This window comes from Girardinichthys multiradiatus, chromosome 11, assembly GCF_021462225.1.
Source record: "Girardinichthys multiradiatus isolate DD_20200921_A chromosome 11, DD_fGirMul_XY1, whole genome shotgun sequence".
NCBI classification, from domain to species: domain Eukaryota; kingdom Metazoa; phylum Chordata; class Actinopteri; order Cyprinodontiformes; family Goodeidae; genus Girardinichthys; species Girardinichthys multiradiatus.
Window position 1 is genome coordinate 30,534,101 of NC_061804.1, and position 21,772 is coordinate 30,555,872.

Below are 21,772 nucleotides of genomic sequence, written 5' to 3' on the forward strand. Positions count from 1 at the left end.
CAATCAATAATCATAAACCCAACAATGGCATATTTCTTTTAATGCACAGTCTAATTGGAATATGTGACACACATCATTTAATAATTAAGCAGCATTAAAGCAGCAGGCCTCCTTCACCATGATAATTGACACAAACTACAAGTTTATCTCAAAGGCAAGCTTACATCCTTTTCCACATGCCTTTCACCAAAATCATTGTAATTTACGGCGGCCGTTCACCTCTGAGGCGCCTTGAATTCTAGGTGAACATAAATTTTGTGTTTTTGGGTGGTCATTATAAGTCTCTTGCAAATGGAGGAACAACCTCATATTAAGCAGTGGCTCCAAATGCTGCAGTTAAATTGTGGACAACATATTCTGCAGAAAAAAAGACACAGCTCAGACTGTTGTTTATGGGCATTACAAATGCATTGGTGTTCTAAATCATTTTAATTCAAATTCTTAGTACTTAAGCAGCAGTAGACTGCAAACATTAGATGAATGCAAATCCGTCAGCCAAAGCTAAAAAATACAGTGTACTAAATGTAATTGGAATAACAAATACTAGAGAACGGTATTTAACATATGGCCAATATGGTGCAGATTGGAGTCAGAGTAAATAAAATAGCAAAATGTGCATGTTTGCTACACCATTTACTTTTTGGCAGTCACAGTCTGTAGCGCTATTAAGAAAACGGCTCATTGGGGTAATGGAAAGAGCAAGGAATAATACAACCTCAAAATAAGTCCTGTCAATCAATCAGAGGCAAAGATTTATTGAAAACAACGGAAGTGATAATGTATTCATAGAATTTCCATATTTTATCTTCCTGTTTTCATAATTTTTGCTTGCCTCGCTCAAGAAAATCCCGGAAAATAGCATTGATTTATAAAAATCTGATTTCTGTCTCTTCCTGCTTTCTGCTAAGTGTCAGAACAAACAGAGCACTTAGAGTCAAGACTAAGCACTGCAGTGTGGAATTTCAGCTCTCAACATAATGACTCTCTGAGGCGGGAGCGGCTCGCACTGGAAAGGATTGTTTCTGGTTTGCAGTCATATGAAATGTCATCTGGAATTTGACAAGATATGAAGAAGCAATCCCCTTTGAGAGCTCCACTGAACCGCACATTTTCTTATATTGTTCTCTTGTTCTAATCAAGCCCTTACGGGTGACCCATGTCATTGTGTGATAAAACTAATTATTTGCCACAAGAATTATTGTGAGCTCCCATGTCTTGAGGTCAGAATAACTGGCAGCCGTCAGGTACTATTAAAACAGATTATTCTTTGTCACCAACCAGGGATGCTGTTAACATCACAAAGCCAACTTCTTATATTTTTCTATTAGCTCTGTATTATCATTTCTAAGATATTCAAAAATACCTTTTAATGTGTATTTGTGTAATTCTCTGGTGTGCTAATAAATGCGCTCCAGCAAAGAATATGATTAGAAGATGACATTTGCAGAAACAGATGCTTCAATTTTAATTTTAAGCTGTCATTTTAAACCTATGAAAATATCTACATGAAACATTCCTCCACTTTTCGCTGGGAGCCGCTTTTGGTAACACATCTGTTCATTTATTTATTTGCAGCTATCATGGGTTTTGCAGACATCTGGCTCATTTTTGGATGCGGGCCTTTCTGGAGCACTCCCTAAGGTCCCTGTCCATTTTTTATTTCTGACTTTGTTACCACTACTATACCAACTATAATGCTTCTGTGCAATTAGGGTTAGCTGGCATCCAGAATGTTGAAATGTTCTTTTATTCCCCTTTGAAGTCTTGCACATGGTTGCACTGTACACTTGCACTGAAAAAAGTGCTGTGATCACAGTGGAATGATCAAATGATAGTATTACAGCTTTTTTCTTTGATAATTTATTTGTAGCTCTTTCTCAGTTGATAAACTTAGCAATAGTGGATGTCCGTGGCTCAAATTCAGTCTAGTAAAACGTAGTGTGTCCCCAAATAGCCCATTACCTAAAACAAAATGACATTGCATGCAATTTTCAAAGAGGAGATAAAGACATAGAGGTGTCAAGGCTTGAATATAATATAATAAACACCACAGCCTGTCTCAGGGCCAGACACACCACAGCCTGTCTCAGGGCCAGACACACCACAGCCTGTCTCAGGGCCAGACACACCACAGCCTGTCTCAGGGCCAGACACACCACAGCCTGTCTCAGGACCAGACACACCACAGCCTGTCTCAGGGCCAGACACACCACAGCCTGTCTCAGGGCCAGACACACCACAGCCTGTCTCAGGGCCAGACACACCACAGCCTGTCTCAGGGCCAGACACACCACAGCCTGTCTCAGGGCCAGACACACCACAGCCTGTCTCAGGGCCAGACACACCACAGCCTGTCTCAGGGCCAGACACACCACAGCCTGTCTCAGGGCCAGACACACCACAGCCTGTCTCAGGGCCAGACACACCACAGCCTGTCTCAGGACCAGACACACCACAGCCTGTCTCAGGGCCAGACACACCACAGCCTGTCTCAGGGCCAGACACACCACAGCCTGTCTCAGGGCCAGACACACCACAGCCTGTCTCAGGGCCAGACACACCACAGCCTGTCTCAGGGCCAGACACACCACAGCCTGTCTCAGGGCCAGACACACCACAGCCTGTCTCAGGGCCAGACACACCACAGCCTGTCTCAGGGCCAGACACACCACAGCCTGTCTCAGGGCCAGACACACCACAGCCTGTCTCAGGGCCAGACACACCACAGCCTGTCTCAGGGCCAGACACACCACAGCCTGTCTCAGGGCCAGACACACCACAGCCTGTCTCAGGGCCAGACACACCACAGCCTGTCTCAGGGCCAGACACACCACAGCCTGTCTCAGGGCCAGACACACCACCTGGAGGGTCGTCCACCCTGCTTGGCAGATCTCCAGCCTGGGTCCAAGCCTCTGCGGGCCCTATCTGGGTCCAAGTCAGATGCCAGGCCCAAGTCTCCACCACGGTTTTCGCCACACCAAAGATCTCCAAGGACCTCGCTATGTGGATTGCCAGCCTCCTAGACGCCTGCATCTCTGTCGCCGCCGGCCTCCTAGACTCCTAATGTCTGGATATGACATTTTGGACCTTGTTTTGGGTTTTTGTGTTTTTGTTTACTTTAGCTAGAAGTTTTTGGTTTGTATTCATGTTTGGGTATTTTGTTTTCCTGGCTGTTCTGGTTTCCTTCTCCCTCCCAGTGTGTTCTCCTCTTGCCCTTGTTCCCATAGTGTTGCTTCCCTATTTACTTAGAATGGTTTCTTTATGGTTTATTTTTGCTTAGTCTTTAGGCATAAGGTTGTTGTGTTCCCTCAAGGTTCTCAGTTTCCTTTAGTTCATGTTTATTATTGATTCTTATGTATTATTTATCTTGGTTTATAGTTTTGTTTTAGGTCTGCACATCGTCTTGTTAGTTAGTTGTATTAGGTTCACCTGTTCCCTCTGCCTTCCTGCCTCCTTGCATCATCTGTCCTTAGTTCCTTTGATTACCTGCCTTTGTTCTCTCTCTGTATATTAGTTGGTCTGTGCTCTTTGTTCCCTGCTGGTTCCTCTGTTTGTTCAAACTCTGTTCTGCCTGTTCGCTCACGCTCGCTACCCTCGTTCATGCCATGTTCCTGCAGTGTTACAAGTTTTTGTAAGTTTTTGGATCCAAACTCTGGTCAGTACCTGTAGTGTGTTTTTGTTACGTTTTGATACTTTGAATAAAGCTCTGGATTTCACAATGCTGCTACCAAGCTTTTGTCTGCGCCTTGGTCCAACCCAAAACCACACCTTGACATGGACAATGTTTAATTTATTTATTTATTTTTTCTTTTTAATGTTTTGTTGCAACTTACTTTAATCATAACATCTAATTTTCACAAAATATTGATTTTTTTTTTTTTTTTTTTTGCCATCACACAACGCAGACATCAACAATTTGTATTTTGCTCTGTATGTTCCTCTTTATTCAAGTATCTTGATCAAATAGCGTTGCTGGTCTTTTTTGTATAAGGCAGTCATAGAATAATACAGTGAAATCCATCTAAAAAATTCAAAGATAAAAGCATGGAATTAGTTCTTAAAGAAAATAAAGAGATACTGGAATGTTGGGATTTTTTTATTGTTTTGAACCATGCTGCTTTAGAAACCATATATTTTCCCTATGTCTTACAATGACCCTAGTTCTACCAATTACCCTGGGAGGAAGGTCAATACCACTGTCATTGTTCCAGTCAACATCCATTGGGAGAAAATCACCAAACTATTACTTAAAGTAGTATTAAAGTAAACCAGGACTCAACCTATCTAAACTTTCAGAGTGATCTTCTCTTTTCTATACACTTTTTAGTTTGTTTTTCAAAACTAAATTAATTGCATTGGCTTGACAGCTAATTGAGATAATAGAAGCACAATATGGCACTTACAAGTGGCCAGCATAGACAGAAAACAACCAAACACAAAAAATCAATCAGGAAGCAGGTTTGGACATATTCACACAAGTTCATATAGTTAGGATAATTATTGTCTTTATGATGGTTACTTCAATTTTGCATTCCATCATCGTTCCTGGGGGATCATCTGTCTGAAATGAGTGTGGTTGAACCCCCTTGCAAAACGAACTTTGGCTCTGTGTAATCATCATTGTGTTCTTCTTAGTTTTAGTACTAAGGGTTGACACACTGGATGAAAATACTTCAGAATCCATGTCGGAATCTTTTAAATGTTTGTCAACCTTTAGTTTTTACCCAAACAAGATGATCATTTTTAATTTGGGTGCTTATCGGCACTCCTTACTCCATACTGTATATCCTTGCTGTCTGGAATAGTTTATTTGGGTCTGGCGTGACATCTTTACCAGAGCACACACAAAGCAGTATCAGTGGAGGAGGATTGTGTGCTTTATAAAAATTTATTTTTTGTGAAAGTTCGCAGTAAAAATCCATGCCGCCCTCCCCAGCTGCAGAGTGAGCTGATATATTCTCCATTCGATTTCAGACGTTAAGGGCATTATGGCAATAAGTTGTAAAACAGCAGGATTTGCCATTTATTTAGGTGATAACTACTTAGCTGAGAACAACATATTGCCTTTTTATGCATTTAAAAACTAAAATAGATATTTTACAGCATGCTGTTTACCAGTGGTTTAAAGACATACACACCATCAAAAGGGCTAATAATTAGCTGATAACAACTTTCAACAACTTTATTCTAAAGGCACAGCAGCCATATTTGATACAAAAATCAGGGCTGCCCTGCAAACTTCACCTTTCCCAGTTTGAATTTGAAATTCAGGGACATTCTTGTTGTTTTTCTGATTGGGGATTAGGAAAATTTGACTTTAAGTAAAAAGAACCACACATATCACTAGGCTGGGTGATAACTATAGGATGCAAAACATTAAAAAAGAAGCCTGTACAAAATTTAAGGAATTTATCTGGTGGGATTTCTGGTATATTGTAGAAAAAAGAAATGGTGAAAAAAATAAATACAGGTCCTTCTCAAAATATTAGCATATTGTGATAAAGTTCATTATTTTCCATAATGTAATGATGAAAATTTAACATTCATATATTTTAGATTTATTGCACACTAACTGAAATATTTCAGGTCTTTTATTGTCTTAATACGGATGATTTTGGCATACAACTCATGAAAACCCAAAATTCCTATCTCACAAAATTAGCATATTTCATCCGACCAAAAAACGAAAAGTGTTTTTAATACAATAAACGTCAACCTTCAAATAATCATGTACAGTTATGCACTCAATACTTGGTCGGGAATCCTTTTGCAGAAATGACTGCTTCAATGCGGCGTGGCATGGAGGCAATCAGCCTGTGGCACTGCTGAGGTCTTATGGAGGCCCAGGATGCTTCGATAGCGGCCTTTAGCTCATCCAGAGTGTTGTGTCTTGAGTCTCTCAACGTTCTCTTCACAATATCCCACAGATTCTCAATGGGGTTCAGGTCAGGAGAGTTGGCAGGCCTATTGAGCACAGTGATACCATGGTCAGTAATTTTCATCATGACATTATGGAAAATAATGAACTTTATCACAATATGCTAATATTTTGAGAAGGACCTGTACTTTGCCTGGTTAGCCGGTGAAGATGCTAAAGTTTGTATCTGCTTTATATCTTCATGTCAGCACCACACTGAATATATATTTTGCAGTCTGAGCATTTGATTATTGGTAAGATTAGACTGATCACAGCTGGAGATTTGTAAAGCCTTATTTCTATTTGCGAAAACACCAAAAAACTGTATTTTTATAGATTTGTATTTTTTAAATTGTGGAATTAATGTTACTGTAGAGCTGCAAAATCTTTAAGCCTGCATTATATTGAATGGTTAAACCTGGACTGAACTATTTTAAACTGATTACAGATTCTTTAAAGCACAGTTTATAATAAACCTGAACTCTGCCTACAAACATCTCCAAAAAATAGGGATTTTTAGTTTTCCCAAAAATTAAGCTAAAATATCATCTCATTCTCCTGAACTCAGGCTCCTGTATCATCTCGTCATGTGAGTTGCATATATGGTATCCTGACTAAGAGGTTTACTTCATAACAGAAGGGTGTAAACATTTTTGGAAAAGTCAAATTTAACTGTACTTCAGTATTCCTTTAGGTCACAAGGAAATGGAAAATTGAAGGAGCAGAACAGACAGAAAACATCAAAATCACTCACATTTTACCACTTACAGCTGTGAAACAAGTTTTGACTCCACCAAACCACATACATTAAAAGTTACATCAAAACCCTCCCTGCCTCCCTATCCATTTGATCAATGAAAGATTCCCCCAGCTTTAAAAAGATTAGTATTGCTAGTTTCTCTGTGCAAGAAATGAAAATCTACATAGGCATAGTTTGCTTTTTGAGCTGAAGGCAAAAAAATATAATCTCAGGTTACTGAATTTGCACAGATGATACACAACCACTGTGGTATATTTGTTATCTGACAGGCACTGCATACACCCTTACTCAGACATGTGCTCCCTTTGAGTATTTCCACCTTGTTAAGCAGGTAGCACACAGTCTGCAGAGATGGATAAGCTCAAATACAACATAACAGAATCCGAAACAGTTCAGGGTCTGGCTGTGAAAGGGCCTAAGAGTATGTTAAAAAATAATCTAGTCTGCCTTTAATAGTGATTCTGTATGAGCTGGATAAGAAGCAGTCTTAAATCAATGTGCTGCAAGTGAGTGATAAGCCCCACATTTGACTGTAACCCTCTGTAAAAGCACACTCGGCTATCATCTTGCGTTCTCAGTGCATGTAATACCGTGATTCCGACCCAAACTCTGTTAAAATTTCCTTAAGCGGATGGATTATTATTTATGTTTGAGTGTTGACCGCGGCTTGTGCTGGGAGGAGACTTGAATTAGTTCTGAACAAATATACGCACAATGTTGCACCTCAGTGATGAGTAGGGGTGTAGTAATAACTCATTTTTCTTCTCTGTTGTAGTCATATCTGGCTTAGGCTTGCTGCTCCAATGTGTGCAATATCAGTCTGTGATAATGAGTTATGGTTTTTATAAAAACACATTTGTCAAAAACAGAGGGATATCTTCAGCTTAGTGTGTTTTTAATACTGCCAGGTATGGATTTGATTCAAACTATGTGCAATTAGCTTGATTCAGTGATTCTGTGGCTGTATCCCTCCAGCTGGGAGCTTGTTTGTGTCTTTCGGCTTGTCTGCGTCATTGACTCAGAAACAATTACCCTTACGACTTGAAAATAATTCAATTAATTTCCTTCATTTCCTAAGTAATAATGCATAACAGAGTTCATTTGGCTCTCTCTTATAATATACATAAGGTTTTCATGAGAGCACAATTGCCTTCGGCTTCAGTTTTTTCTGCTTTGCCGGAGACTGACTTCCTTAATCTCCTCCATTCATTTGAAATGATTTATGAGTCTGCAGGGAGATCTCACTCTGTTTATTGAAATGTCCGGTCAGGTGTAAGACAACATAATAAGTTTACTTCAAGTCTTTATGTACAGTTTTATACTCTGTATAAAAATACATATAAAGTTTTTTTTTCTCACTCTGACATGACATCTAACCAAGCTTTTCCTGTTTTAGGTTAGTTAGGATTGCCTTTATTATTTCCATTATCCATTATTTCCATTATTTCCAAAATTATTCTATGATGGCCACTGCAAAACATCAACTATGTTGTCCTTTAATCACTTTGTAACTAATCTGGTGCTATGCTTAGGATCATTGACCCATTTTACCCAATCTTTAACATCCTAGCTGATGTCATGAGATGGTGCTTCATTATTTCCATATAATGTTCTTTTCTCATGATGCCATCAATTGTGTGAAGTGTGCCAGTCAAAACACACACACACAACGTGATGCTACCGCCACCATACATGACACATACATGACACCTTCAGGCATCTGGAAACTGTATGCAAGGATTAACCTTATTCACAGTTATCTTCCTTATATCTTTATCTATCAGATGCTTATGACATAATGATCTAGGCTTTCTCAAATTGTTTAACCTGTTAAGTCCTGGGGGGTTTTAGAACAATTTCCCCCCAAAATTACATAACTGAAATAAATCAAGAGCCCTCTTCTACTGAAAGCTCCAGGATTTGTTTTACCTAGGTAAAATGAATCCCAGGGAATTGTGTGCGTTCTGTTTTCCATTGCGCAGAAACGCCACAGACCATTTATTTAAGTCAGCCTAATGACATATGTGGAATTTGTCGAGAAAACTGGACTACACCTTCAGTCCAGCAGATGGCATTACTCATACACTTCGTTTAAAAGATTTTTAGCTAATAAATTATAAATACTAGATGATGAGAGTTATACAGTTATAAATTCCTTCCATTATCCCTTAAGCTGCACTGGATCCATAAGCAGGAAAGGTTTAAATAGCTATTTTATATACGATCTTTACCAACCTGCATCTGGCCAGAGTTGTTGCTTTACAACTGCATGATTCATTTACAATAAATACTAAACACTGATTAACACATTTATTATTTTTATTTTATTATAATCAGTTAAACTCATGTCAGATATCTACAGCAAAACAGAAAATGTTTCTAGTAAAAATGTTACTTAGAGTAAAAAAAAAAAAATAAATAAACAAAATAAGATCAGTCCAGAAGTACTGGGAATTAATACCTTTCCTGTCTAATCATAACCAAATATTTATTTAAACTAGAAGATGTGTAGACAGTGGAGTAGACAACGGAAGGACATGACGGTGAAGAGGATCACTGGGAGCTTTTACGAAACTGCATTCAAACCTGGAAATGTGGTCTCTCCCAATGCAGAGCTGTCTGCATTAAACTAGGAAAAATGGAAAATAATAGAGTTTACACTCCACCAAGTTAGGTTTACATAAATAGCCAGTCTTAGGGAAATGTATATTTTTTTATGTATATGAAAAATTTAAAGTGCTCTGATTATCTGCACTGCATAAAAATATTTTTCCTACAGAAATGTTGCAAAACTGTTTACAGGTCCTTCTCAAAATATTAGCATATTGTGATAAAGTTAATTATTTTCCATAATGTCATGATGAAAATTTAACATTCATATATTTTAGATTCATTGCACACTAAGTGAAATATTTCAGGTCTTTTATTGTCTTAATACGGATGATTTTGGCATACAGCTCATAAAAACCCAAAATTCCTATCTCACAAAATTAGCATATTTCATCCGACCAATAAAAGAAAAGTGTTTTCAATACAAAAAACATCAACCTTCAAATAATCATGTACAGTTATGCACTCAATACTTGGTCGGGAATCCTTTTGCAGAAATGACTGCTTCAATGCGGCGTGGCATGGAGGCAATCAGCCTGTGGCACTGCTGAGGTCTTATGGAGGCCCAGGATGCTTCGATAGCGGCCTTTAGCTCATCCAGAGTGTTGGGTCTTGAGTCTCTCAACGTTCTCTTCACAATATCCCACAGATTCTCTATGGGGTTCAGGTCAGGAGAGTTGGCAGGCCAATTGAGCACAGTGATACCATGGTCAGTAAACCATTTACCAGTGGTTTTGGCACTGTGAGCAGGTGCCAGGTCGTGCTGAAAAATGAAATCTTCATCTCCATAAAGCTTTTCAGCAGATGGAAGCATGAAGTGCTCCAAAATCTCCTGATAGCTAGCTGCATTGACCCTGCCCTTGATAAAACACAGTGGACCAACACCAGCAGCTGACACGGCACCCCAGACCATCACTGACTGTGGGTACTTGACACTGGACTTCTGGCATTTTGGCATTTCCTTCTCCCCAGTCTTCCTCCAGACTCTGGCACCTTGATTTCCGAATGACATGCAGAATTTGCTTTCATCCGAAAAAAGTACTTTGGACCACTGAGCAACAGTCCAGAGCTGTTTCTCTGTAGCCCAGGTCAGGCGCTTCTGCCGCTGTTTCTGGTTCAAAAGTGGCTTGACCTGGAGAATGCGGCACCTGTAGCCCATTTCCTGCACACGCCTGTGCACGGTGGCTCTGGATGTTTCTACTCCAGACTCAGTCCACTGCTTCCGCAGGTCCCCCAAGGTCTGGAATCGGCCCTTCTCCACAATCTTCCTCAGGGTCCGGTCACCTCTTCTCGTTGTGCAGCGTTTTCTGCCACACTTTTTCCTTCCCACAGACTTCCCACTGAGGTGCCTTGATACAGCACTCTGGGAACAGCCTATTCATTCAGAAATTTCTTTCTGTGTCTTACCCTCTTGCTTGTGGGTGTCAATAGTGGCCTTCTGGACAGCAGTCAGGTCGGCAGTCTTACCCATGATTGGGGTTTTGAGTGATGAACCAGGCTGGGAGTTTTAAAGGCCTCAGGAATCTTTTGCAGGTGTTTAGAGTTAACTCGTTGATTCAGATGATTATGTTCATAGCTCGTTTAGAGACCCTTTTAATGATATGCTAATTTTGTGAGATAGGAATTTTGGGTTTTCATGAGCTGTATGCCAAAATCATCCGTATTAAGACAATAAAAGACCTGAAATATTTCAGTTAGTGTGCAATGAATCTAAAATATATGAATGTTAAATTTTCATCATTACATTATGGAAAATAATGAACTTTATCACAATTTGCTAATATTTTGGGAAGGACCTGTATATTTAATGCCTGCATTGACTTAAAATGTAATAAACATCCTGTGAAAAATATTACATGTTATGTTCTCGTGCTTGCAGTCATTCACCACATACCTACTGAACGCTTTGAGCTGCCACAAACAGACAACAGGCAGTGGGAATACCCAGAGTGCTGGAGATCAAGCAGCAGTTAGTGGGGACATTCCAGTCCAACCGTCCCGTTAGCTTACCTTAGCAGCCAGACCAGTTTCTAATAATACCAGACATGGGGGGTTGCTTCAAAAGAAAGGTGTTTTTTTGTAGTGTTTTGTTCAGAGTCAGCCATGTCTGAAGGAACTTTAAATCTCAGTGTGTATTTTAAATTGCTGTAAAACAAAAATTATTTTTTGCAAAACTCATTTAGGAATTTGTTTTGTACATATTAAAGTCTCTTCCTGCGAGTAATTTAAGAAAAAAAAACTGGCGCCGTTTGATCTAGTCTTAGAGACGGAAAATGGGTGTTGCTCTGCTCAGTATGCTCGGGCTCAACTGGTTAGCCATATTAATCTTGGTGTATGTAAACTTCTAAAATAAAAGAAAGTTTAAAAATTCCTCTCGTTATTATGAAATTTCGCAAATCCTAACTAGTCCGATTTATTGTAAGCTATGCAAAACATATATGTTGTGTGTTCCATCAATCCATCTATTTTCTATACCTGCTTATTAGGCTTGTTGCCTAAACAGTGTATATATAAATATATATGTTTTCAACTATGTGTTTGTTATCAGTTCCTTTCCCTTTCAGGCAGCCAGCCACCATAATGGTGATTGAGCAGGTTTGGAATGAGAACGCACCTCAGACTTCACTCTCAATTTGACGAGTGTTTTTTTTTTAAATGCCACAGCTATATCACAGACATCTTGACACCATTAGTCTATGTCATGATATTTGCTGTTTTGTAAAGAACCCAAACCACTAGAATATTCTCACAGAGCTCATAAAAATGATGGGACTTAGTGCTCTCTGACAATATATGATGTAATGGGAACATTTCATCAGCTAAGTCTTTTCCTTCCCTGAAGTCACCCTTTTCCCCTTATCAAAGTTTTGTCATTTCCTGCAGGATACGATCAGAGGTTATATGATGTTGCTGTGATGGCTGCCAGTTTTGGTCATAAGTGTTTCCTCGCTAAGAAAAACCTGGGAAAGTTTTGCCTGTCTTGGGCTGATCTGTTCATCACTGATATAAGCACTTCTAGGGGCTTGTTCTTCCCTCTGATATCTGAGGCTTTCGTAATGTCTTCACCAGTTAGGATAAAGCATGCAGCAAGAGCTTATGGAGGCCTCACAGAAACAGACAGTAGGCTGCACCATCATGTTTTTACTGTTTTTGAAAGTGTATGACCCAGTTAGAGATCATGTGTGCATGATTTTTATTGAAAGTGGGGCAGAAGTTTGAGGGACAGGTGGGTTACAAATAAAAAATATATATTTTTTAGTAACTAAATATTGATTATTTAAACAAAGGGAAACTGAAGTGAACTTAATGTGTGTGAAATATCAAAATGTTAAAAACTTCTATGTATCATTTATAGAATAATAGGTTCTCTCTGCATTTAGATGCCTAATTTAAAATCTGTTGGAAGCTTCCATTGCCTGTATTTGAATTTACTGTTCTGCAGTGGTGGGCAGAATGGATGCAGTAATCCAACTAAGCTTTTCTCCAGGTACCAACGAATTGTTGATTTACTTTAGTAATTCTATCACTTTGAGTGCTTCCAGGCATAAATGTGTTTCAGGAAAAAAAGATCTGCTTAGGCAGACTTAAACTAGGTGAACTCATACATTTTACATTTGAAACATTTGAGTTTTTTTCTGGTCAAAAAGGGACATTCATTAGGGGAGAGCAAAACAGTCTTCATACAAGTCCTTCTCAAAATATTAGCATATTGTGATAAAGTTCATTATTTTCCATAATGTCATGATGAAAATTTAACATTCATATATTTTAGATTCATTGCACACTAAGTGAAATATTTCAGGTCTTTTATTGTCTTAATACGGATGATTTTGGCATACAGCTCATAAAAACCCAAAATTCCTATCTCACACAATTAGCATATTTCATCCGACCAATAAAAGAAAAGTGTTTTCAATACAAAAAACATCAACCTTCAAATAATCATGTACAGTTATGCACTCAATACTTGGTCGGGAATCCTTTTGCAGAAATGACTGCTTCAATGCGGCGTGGCATGGAGGCAATCAGCCTGTGGCACTGCTGAGGTCTTATGGAGGCCCAGGATGCTTCGATAGCGGCCTTTAGCTCATCCAGAGTGTTGGGTCTTGAGTCTCTCAACGTTCTCTTCACAATATCCCACAGATTCTCTATGGGGTTCAGGTCAGGAGAGTTGACAGGCCAATTGAGCACAGTGATACCATGGTTAGTAAACCATTTACCAGGGATTTTGGCACTGTGAGCAGGTGCCAGGTTGTGCTGAAAAATGAAATCTTCATCTCCATAAAGCTTTTCAGCAGATGGAAGCATGAAGTGCTCCAAAATCTCCTGATAGCTAGCTGCATTGACCCTGCCCTTGATAAAACACAGTGGACCAACACCAGCAGCTGACACGGCACCCCAGACCATCACTGACTGTGGGTACTTGACACTGGACTTCTGGCATTTTGGCATTTCCTTCTCCCCAGTCTTCCTCCAGACTCTGGCACCTTGATTTCCGAATGACATGCAGAATTTGCTTTCATCCGAAAAAAGTACTTTGGACCACTGAGCAACAGTCCAGTGCTGCTTCTCTGTAGCCCAGGTCAGGCGCTTCTGCCGCTGTTTCTGGTTCAAAAGTGGCTTGACCTGGGGAATGCGGCACCTGTAGCCCATTTCCTGCACACACCTGTGCACGGTGGCTCTGGATGTTTCTACTCCAGACTCAGTCCACTGCTTCCGCAGGTCCCCCAAGGTCTGGAATCGGCCCTTCTCCACAATCTTCCTCAGGGTCCGGTCACCTCTTCTCGTTGTGCAGCGTTTTCTGCCACACTTTTTCCTTCCCACAGACTTGCCACTGAGGTGCCTTGATACAGCACTCTGGGAACAGCCTATTAGTTCAGAAATTTCTTTCTGTGTCTTACCCTCTTGCTTGAGGGTGTCAACAGCAGTCAGGTCGGCAGTCTTACCCATGATTGGGGTTTTGAGTGATGAACCAGGCTGGGAGTTTTAAAGGCCTCACGAATCTTTTGCAGGTGTTTAGAGTTAACTCGTTGATTCAGATCATTAGGTTCATAGCTCGTTTAGAGACCCTTTTAATGATATGCTAATTTTGTGAGATAGGAATTTTGGGTTTTCATGAGCTGTACGCCAAAATCATTTGTATTAAGACAATAAAAGACCTGAAATATTTCACTTAGTGTGCAATGAATCTAAAATATATGAATGTTAAATTTTCATCTTGACATTATGGAATATAATGAACTTCATCACAATATGCTAATATTTTGAGAAGGACCTGTATTGCTAAAAGAAAACTGGAAAAATAGCTTGAAAACTGGAAAAATAGCTTGAAAATCTCATGGCATTGATAGCAACACTAAGTGTACAGTGAGGTAAAGTAGATTTTTTTTTTTTTAATAGGAATGGATCACCTATTTTGTAAAGCTCTCATGCAGATAGATTTGAGCCTTTCCAATTTCTATACAAGAACAATTAACAAGTATTTTCTTTTTTTTTTTAACTGATTAAACAGAGCAACTTTTCTGTTATAAATTCAGCTTATGAGGTAAAAGTAAGGGATTCCACTGTTTCACACGACGGCTGCATGTAATGCAAACCAAACTACCCATGCCAATAATGCTAATCACAAATACAAGATGTAAAGTCACTTTAAAATGTCAACTCTGCAATAATTTTATTTATTTGGAAGATATAAATAAAATCTTGTTTACCTGCAGAGCTGTGTTACCCAGACTGCTCCCTCACAAACACATGGTAATGTCTCTTTTGGTCCTAATACATACAACTAATAACTGATCACAAAAACGCTGCTTATTGCTCCTTTATAGATACAGTGAATGTAATAGTAAAGATCTAAAAAAAAGTTAGGAGTTCTTGAGCTATAATCCATTTTGTGAAAGAGTTCCACATATCCATACTGGCATTTTGCTGAACTGGCAACCCCCAAACACAGTTTAGGAAAGACAATGTTGCTGACTAGTCTAAATAATGTAAAAAACATGCTTGAAAGATTGTTAGTCTTGTCTACTCCCTTTGATCAACCCTAACTTGTATGATCCTGGGATGTATGGGTTTTAAAAAATGATCTTCAACATATTTTTCTGAGCTAAAGACAAGAACTGGACTACCTGCAATAAATTCATAGATGTCCAATATTTGGATGGAACTTGTCTTAATTGTTCCTTGCACCCTTTTTGTTAATTATAACATCCACACAACTCAGATTTGGGGTAAGAAATAAAGAAAACTGAGGGAATTAATAAAAATAGGAGTTAGCAAACAGAAAGTTATCAGATATTATATAGTTTTGAAGATGAAAGTTATGATTCATATCAACCTGGAAAGACTCACATAACGGAGAAACAACTAGATGACGGTTAGAGAGTTTATTAATGAAAGATTATTTCTTTGGCGCTCGGACCCCGGATGAAGATATAAATCCTGAGGATGAAGTGGGTTTGAATAAACATCTTAGGATTATGATTAGGTACATCTACCCCCCTGGGATCCGATCCTGGTGGTGGCGTAGGCCTTGGTATATTGGAAGGAGTTGGGAGCCTATGGTGGAGAAGGGGTGGAGGAGGGTCGAAGCTCAGCAGAAGAGCAGCATCTTCCATGCAGAAGGTCTTTAATAGATTAGGCCCGAATGGGCTTACCTGAGTTATGCCTGAAGAGGCGTAGATGGCTGGTGACAGGTCAAACAAAGATGGGGCTGCACCTGACCGGGCGTCAAAGCGGCTAGATGAGTGCCTGATGAGGCGTAGGATTGAGATGTTTGCCAAGGCATGTTCAGAAACGCCTGCCAATGGCATGAGTGAGCCTGACGAGGCTGAATGAAACGCCTGCCTAGGCATGTTTGAAAACGCCTGCCAATGGCGTGAGTGAGCCTGACCAGGCTGAATGAAATGCCTGCCTAGGCATGTTTGTAAATGCCTGCCAATGGCGTGAGTGATCCTGACCAGGCTGAATGAAATGCCTGCCTAGGTATGTTTGTAAACGCCTGCCAATGGCGTGAGTGAGCCTGACAAGGCTGAATGAAACGCCTGCCAATGACGTAGATGATATTTCGTGCCGCGGAGGCATTGAGAAACAAAAGCATTGACGCGGAGGCAATGATACAAATATTTAGAGCTGTGAAGGCATCGAGAAATGCTTGCATTGCTGCGAAGGCAATGGAAATTATGAAAAGTTAAGCAGAGAAGGCAGGAGAGTGAAGGAGAGGCCAGTGAGGGAGAAAGAGAGGATAATTGAACCTATGAGAAGAAAAATTATGAAGATAAATGAGGATGACATGACGGTACCTGATAAGAAGAAGCATGAAGTGAAGATTAGGGAGAGGAGTTTATAGATAAAGTTCATATCTTTGGTGCTCGGACGCCGGTGGAAGATGTGGATGCCGATGATGACATGAGTTGAATGGACATCTAGGATTAGAATTGGAGACGTCTACCCCCAAAAATGGCAGAGGTCGTGGCAGAGGCTGAAATAAAAATGGTATGGGAGTTAGTATGAATGAAGTTGGTCTGACTGGCGGGCGTAGAGCAGGGATGATCTGAGCCTGAAAGATAGCGAAGAAAATTAGTGAGCCTGACAAGGCGTAGAGAGGGATGAGGCGTGTGCCTGACAAGGCGTAGAGATGGACGAGGCATGTGCCTGACAAGGCGTAGAGAGGAACGAGGCGTGTGCCTGACAGGGCATAGAGACGGATGAGGCATGCGCCTGACAAGGCGTAGAAGGAGCTTGATCTAGAGAGAATGAAGTGATGATAAGCGGCTGTTGGGGGATGGGGACCTTGAAGAAAATGAGGGGAAGAACGAGGTTTGATGAAACAATCTTACATAACAAGAATAAGTTTAAACTGAAAAGCCCATCACCACCAGTAAATACAGAAGCTCTTACCTAAGAGCTGATAGTTCATTGACCAGAGCACACAGTATAGAAGTTTGGGCGGACATATGAAGTGAATTCTGAAGTTGAGCAGCAGCTGAGTTGTAGAGGGGAAGCTGTGGAAACTCCTTGGTAGATGCTGAAGTGGCTGTCCCGATTCTGAATGAGTGACCTGAGAACTGACTAGGGGGAAGGTTGCATAGAACAATGCCTCAGAAATTTGAGGAACCAGAATCATGGGATCATGGGAACTCGTTCTGGAGTGAGGAAAATGGGCATGAACAGTGAGCTGATTTGTGACGTTTGAGAGCAAAAGTGAACATGACTTGGAATGGACAAAAAGGGCCATCTAGGTGAGCAATGGAAATTAAACATCTACCTTAGTTTTGGTTTGTTTGCGATAAAGTTTGAAATGGTCTGGATATAACTTGAGGTCTGAAAAGGCTAAATCTCTAGATGGCATTAATGAATAGGAAGGAAAAGTAAATTTGCTTAGTCTAAGAAAGCCGTAGAAGGCAATGATCAAGGCGCTGGAGAGAAGAGATTTGAAATAAGTTGAAAAACAGCCGGAGCGAAGGGTCATAAGAAGATTTTTATGGAGGGGAATGTAATAGATCTCCGAGAGTCAGGCTGCGGAATGCAATGTTTTTAAAGCTAAGTTTGACATGCCATAACTCTGGTTTATTAAAACTATTTTCTTCCTGGCATCCTGACTTTTTCTGAACCTGTGTCTTGTGTATTCCTATGTCTCTATTTTAAAAAACATAACAAAGTAAATAAAAGATCTAGGTATTTCTACCTCTAACTACCACAGCCACTATTTAGACAGCCCTATTATTTACATTGATATTTTTTTCCCGCGGCCGAGTACGCGCGAGCGTTGCCTAACAACCACCACTCTAGAACGCAGTCTGATAAGGAGATTGTTGGCATCCTACAAATGGCTTCTAGAAGGATATTTTCTGCTCAAGAGGCATTGGAAATGCTTCAAAAATTACATGATTGTGATTCTGGGGTTGAGAGGGTTGGTATACATTTTCGAATGGGTAAATGAATATTTAGATATTCTACGAAGCAAACGGGTTGCTTTTAAAAGTACATTCCCCCAGTAGAAGGAGCTAACATGAAGGTTTACTAGTTTCAATATAACAAGCTAAGTAAAGTCACAGACAATTAAAATAATTTGCATTGCATTTATTTTATTGTACAGAGAAAATATAGAAGGCGATGGATACAAATTTAATAAATAAATGTGATAAAAGCACTCAAGGGAAAGACTGTCAAGGATAAACGGGGGTTTATTTATGGTAGATAATAAGGCAAAAAGATTTAGAGCGGCATATTGTTAGAGTTACTGAAGGTATTTACGTTCTGTGTGTATATATATGTATATATATATATATATATATATATAACTTATATATTTATTTATTTTTTTTAGCTATAATGATGTGTTCACATGTAAGGCTCTGACAGCGAAAGGATTGAAAACCATCCGTTTAAGAGACCATCTTTTTTAAACCGAGATGGGACAGACCGTAAGGAACTGAAACGAGTCAGCCGAGAGAACGATGTCGCTGTAAAAGGAAGAGATACCATTCCAGTTTGTAAGGAAACTGGAGCGGGAACCCAGCAGTTTGAGTTTGGCCGTGCAGGAGTGCTGGAAGAAAGGAAGAGAAGAGAAGAACAAAGAGCGCTCTGATGGCCGACTGAGCTGCAGGAATCAGAGGTGGCTTGCGTCATGACAAAATTTCAGTGGCGAGAATAAACCAGTCTGCGCAGACTCCTGATTGAGATGGTGTGGATGCAGCATTGGTGGAGAAGGATTTGTTATATTGATAGAAAAATCTGGAAGCCATGTTGAAATGTAGGTCGACTATGAGGGACGGATAGGTATCACATTATTCTATGCTCAGTCAACAGAGCAGAAGACGTCTCTGAAATGCTTAAAGGCGACCGGAGGCTCGCCAAAGGGGATTCTTGGAAAGGTGGGGACTAAATAATTTAAACACAGCATTAAAGCCATCAGGAAGAGCAATACAGTGGTCAACCTCGGGAGATAGTAAAAGGAGAGAAACCAGATTAATGAGCTGCCCCTGCAGGATTTGGAGCAGAGCCTGAGTGAGATGTTAGAATGCATGGGAGTATATGATCTACCTGAATGTAAAAGAGGAGTGGGAAACTGCGTGCTTGAAGGGCATATGAATGAGGAAACAGTTGAGAAAAGAGAATGAAGTGATACATCTCACCCTTAGAGACGAGCAAGGACGAGCATTGCGATGGTGACTGTCAGTGGGAGGGGCCTAGGAACGGGTTGAACGTTGGCGGAGCGGAGAAGAGAAGAGGAAGTGCTGGTGTGGCAGAATTGAAGGCAAACTCCCGAAGAAGCTTAATAAAAGATGATATGAAGCTCTGGAGAGAATCCATGGACGAGATGAATGAATCAGGGAAGATTGTGGGATGACCGGAGTAGAAGAAGATGTCGAAGCCGGGGGAGCGGGAAGATCGGTTTGAGAAATGAGATCGGAAGAGAACCGATGCAGAAGCCACGCTGGGTGACGCGGCAGCGGGAGCCTGGGCGAAGGCAGGGCGACCTCGGCGACACTTAGTAGGATGATTGGATGAGTTCTTAAGGCGCTTTGCACTTGCCCGGAGCTGAGATGAGGGAAAAGGGGCCATCAAGGCAGGAGGCCAGTCGAACGCTCCTACGAGCGGAGGAGGAGGGCGGGATTCGTCAGTCTTTCAGCAGCAGCAGCCTTTCAGACTCTGTGGACAATGTAGGCTATTCTGCAACCCAATATTGTTTGTTGCATTGCTTATCGTCTCACTGTAAGATAGAAATGGGAAGTTTTGTAGCCATAAAGAGAAATGTTTTTTTAATTCCAATTTACTCTGCATCAGAGTGCAAGCAGGATAGAAATCTCTATTCAAATAAATATGTAAGACACAGGAGAAAGAAAATAGTGAAGCATTTTTTTATTTTTTGGTGTGTGTTTTTATGCAGAAAAAAAATAAGTGGTTGGGGTTAAGAGAAAAGAAGGCACAGTAAGAGATTGGAGTCAGCAACTTACCTGGGTATGGGGTTAGGTCAGAGACTGAGGGCAGAAGGTTTGGATCTGTACGTTAGGATTACTAAGTAGGAGCTTGTGTTATTGTTGCGTTGTTAAAATGAAGGAGGTTGATAGGGGACAAGGAAAAAAGATAATATGGTCCCAGAGAGCACCTACAATCCATTGGCTAGATTTGGTATTTAAAAAATTAAAACCAACGTTTAGTATTGACTTAAAGGAAAGCTAGCAAACAAGTGCAACTTTATGACATCTCGCATCGCTGCAAAATCATCAACTAACTTGAAAACATTTATATACCATAATTTTCAAGATGAGTAGTGGAAAGACCTCATTGGGGAGAAGAATATTGTCTTCATGGTAGAATACTTATGTTGCTCATCCTTTATGGGAGATTTAATTAAACGAAACAGGTAGCTTTCTCTCTGAAGAGTCACATCTGACACTGCAGGGCATTCTGCAACATATCAAAAACAGAAATCACTATGCACCATTTTATCAGCTCTGCATATGCATAATTTAAAGAGGAGATGTTCAGTAATTGGCAAGGTTTAAATATCTTGAGCTATGGTAATTGAATAGTCTCCCCACTAATGGAAATGTGTCAGACATGCTCTTGCACCCAGCAGACCACAGACAGTAAGTGCTAGAGTGCCTTGGTTTTGAAAGTGAAGTGTGGAAAGACAAAAAAGAAATAAAAATAGAATTTTGCCTTTTTATTTGCTTTACCATTGAAAGAAAGATGTTATGATGAGACATAATGGTTGGGTCATGTTGTTCTGCTGCCGATGAGCTTCAAGGACCTATTCTATTTCTTCTAATATTTATCTTATGATATATATATTCACTGCTGGCTTCAGGTCTACCTGAATCCTGTTGACTTTGGTTTCATCATAACACTCCTGGGTATTTAGTCAGGTCTGACAACACAATGTAGGAGAACTCCTCTGTCCTTTGCAGAATATTTAAAAATAAATTTATTTATTTAGAAATAAATATGTAAAACAAGGACATATAGATATTTCTAAGTCAAGTTTCAGTACATTTGTTTTTGCCGAAATACAGTGCATGAATATCAATCCCTAACCTCAAGTCTGTACTTTGGGAGTCATACAACTGTACATTAGAAAAGGGAGGAAAAAGCCAAAAGCTTTGACCCACTTAGAGTGATGATTTTAAGGTTCGTTCGTTCGTCGTCTTCCGCTTATCCAGGACCGGGTCGCGGGGGCAGCAGACTCAGCAGAGACGCCCAGACGTCCCTCTCTCCAGACACCTCCTCCAGTTCCTCCAGGGGGAGCCCAAGGCGTTCCCAGGCCAGCCGAGAGACATAGTCCCTCCAGCGTGTCCTGGGCCGTCCCCTGGGCCTCCTCCCGGTGGGACGTGCCTGGAACACCTCCCGAGGAAGGCGTCCAGGAGGCATCCGGTATAGATGCCCGAGCCACCTCAACTGGCTCCTCTCGATGTGGAGGAGCAGCGGCTCTACTCTGAGCCCCTCCCGGATGGCCGAGCTCCTCACCCTATCTCTAAGGG

General features: G+C 40.5%; 1 protein-coding gene across 3 annotated transcripts in view; it reads left to right on the forward strand.

Moving 5' to 3' along the window:
• pcdh1a (protocadherin 1a) overlaps positions 1-21,772 on the forward strand; it is a 199,366-nt gene that overhangs the window by 70,532 nt on the left and 107,062 nt on the right. Inside the window, exon 4 of one of the 3 annotated variants that reach the window (XM_047379504.1) lies at positions 1,576-2,106. The exons of the other annotated variants lie outside the window; for them this stretch is intronic. Within the exon in view, the coding sequence (XP_047235460.1) occupies positions 1,576-1,695 (120 nt within the window). The 3' untranslated portion in view covers positions 1,696-2,106. Of the gene's footprint in view, positions 1-1,575; positions 2,107-21,772 lie in introns of those variants that run through there. 3 annotated transcript variants of the gene reach the window in all.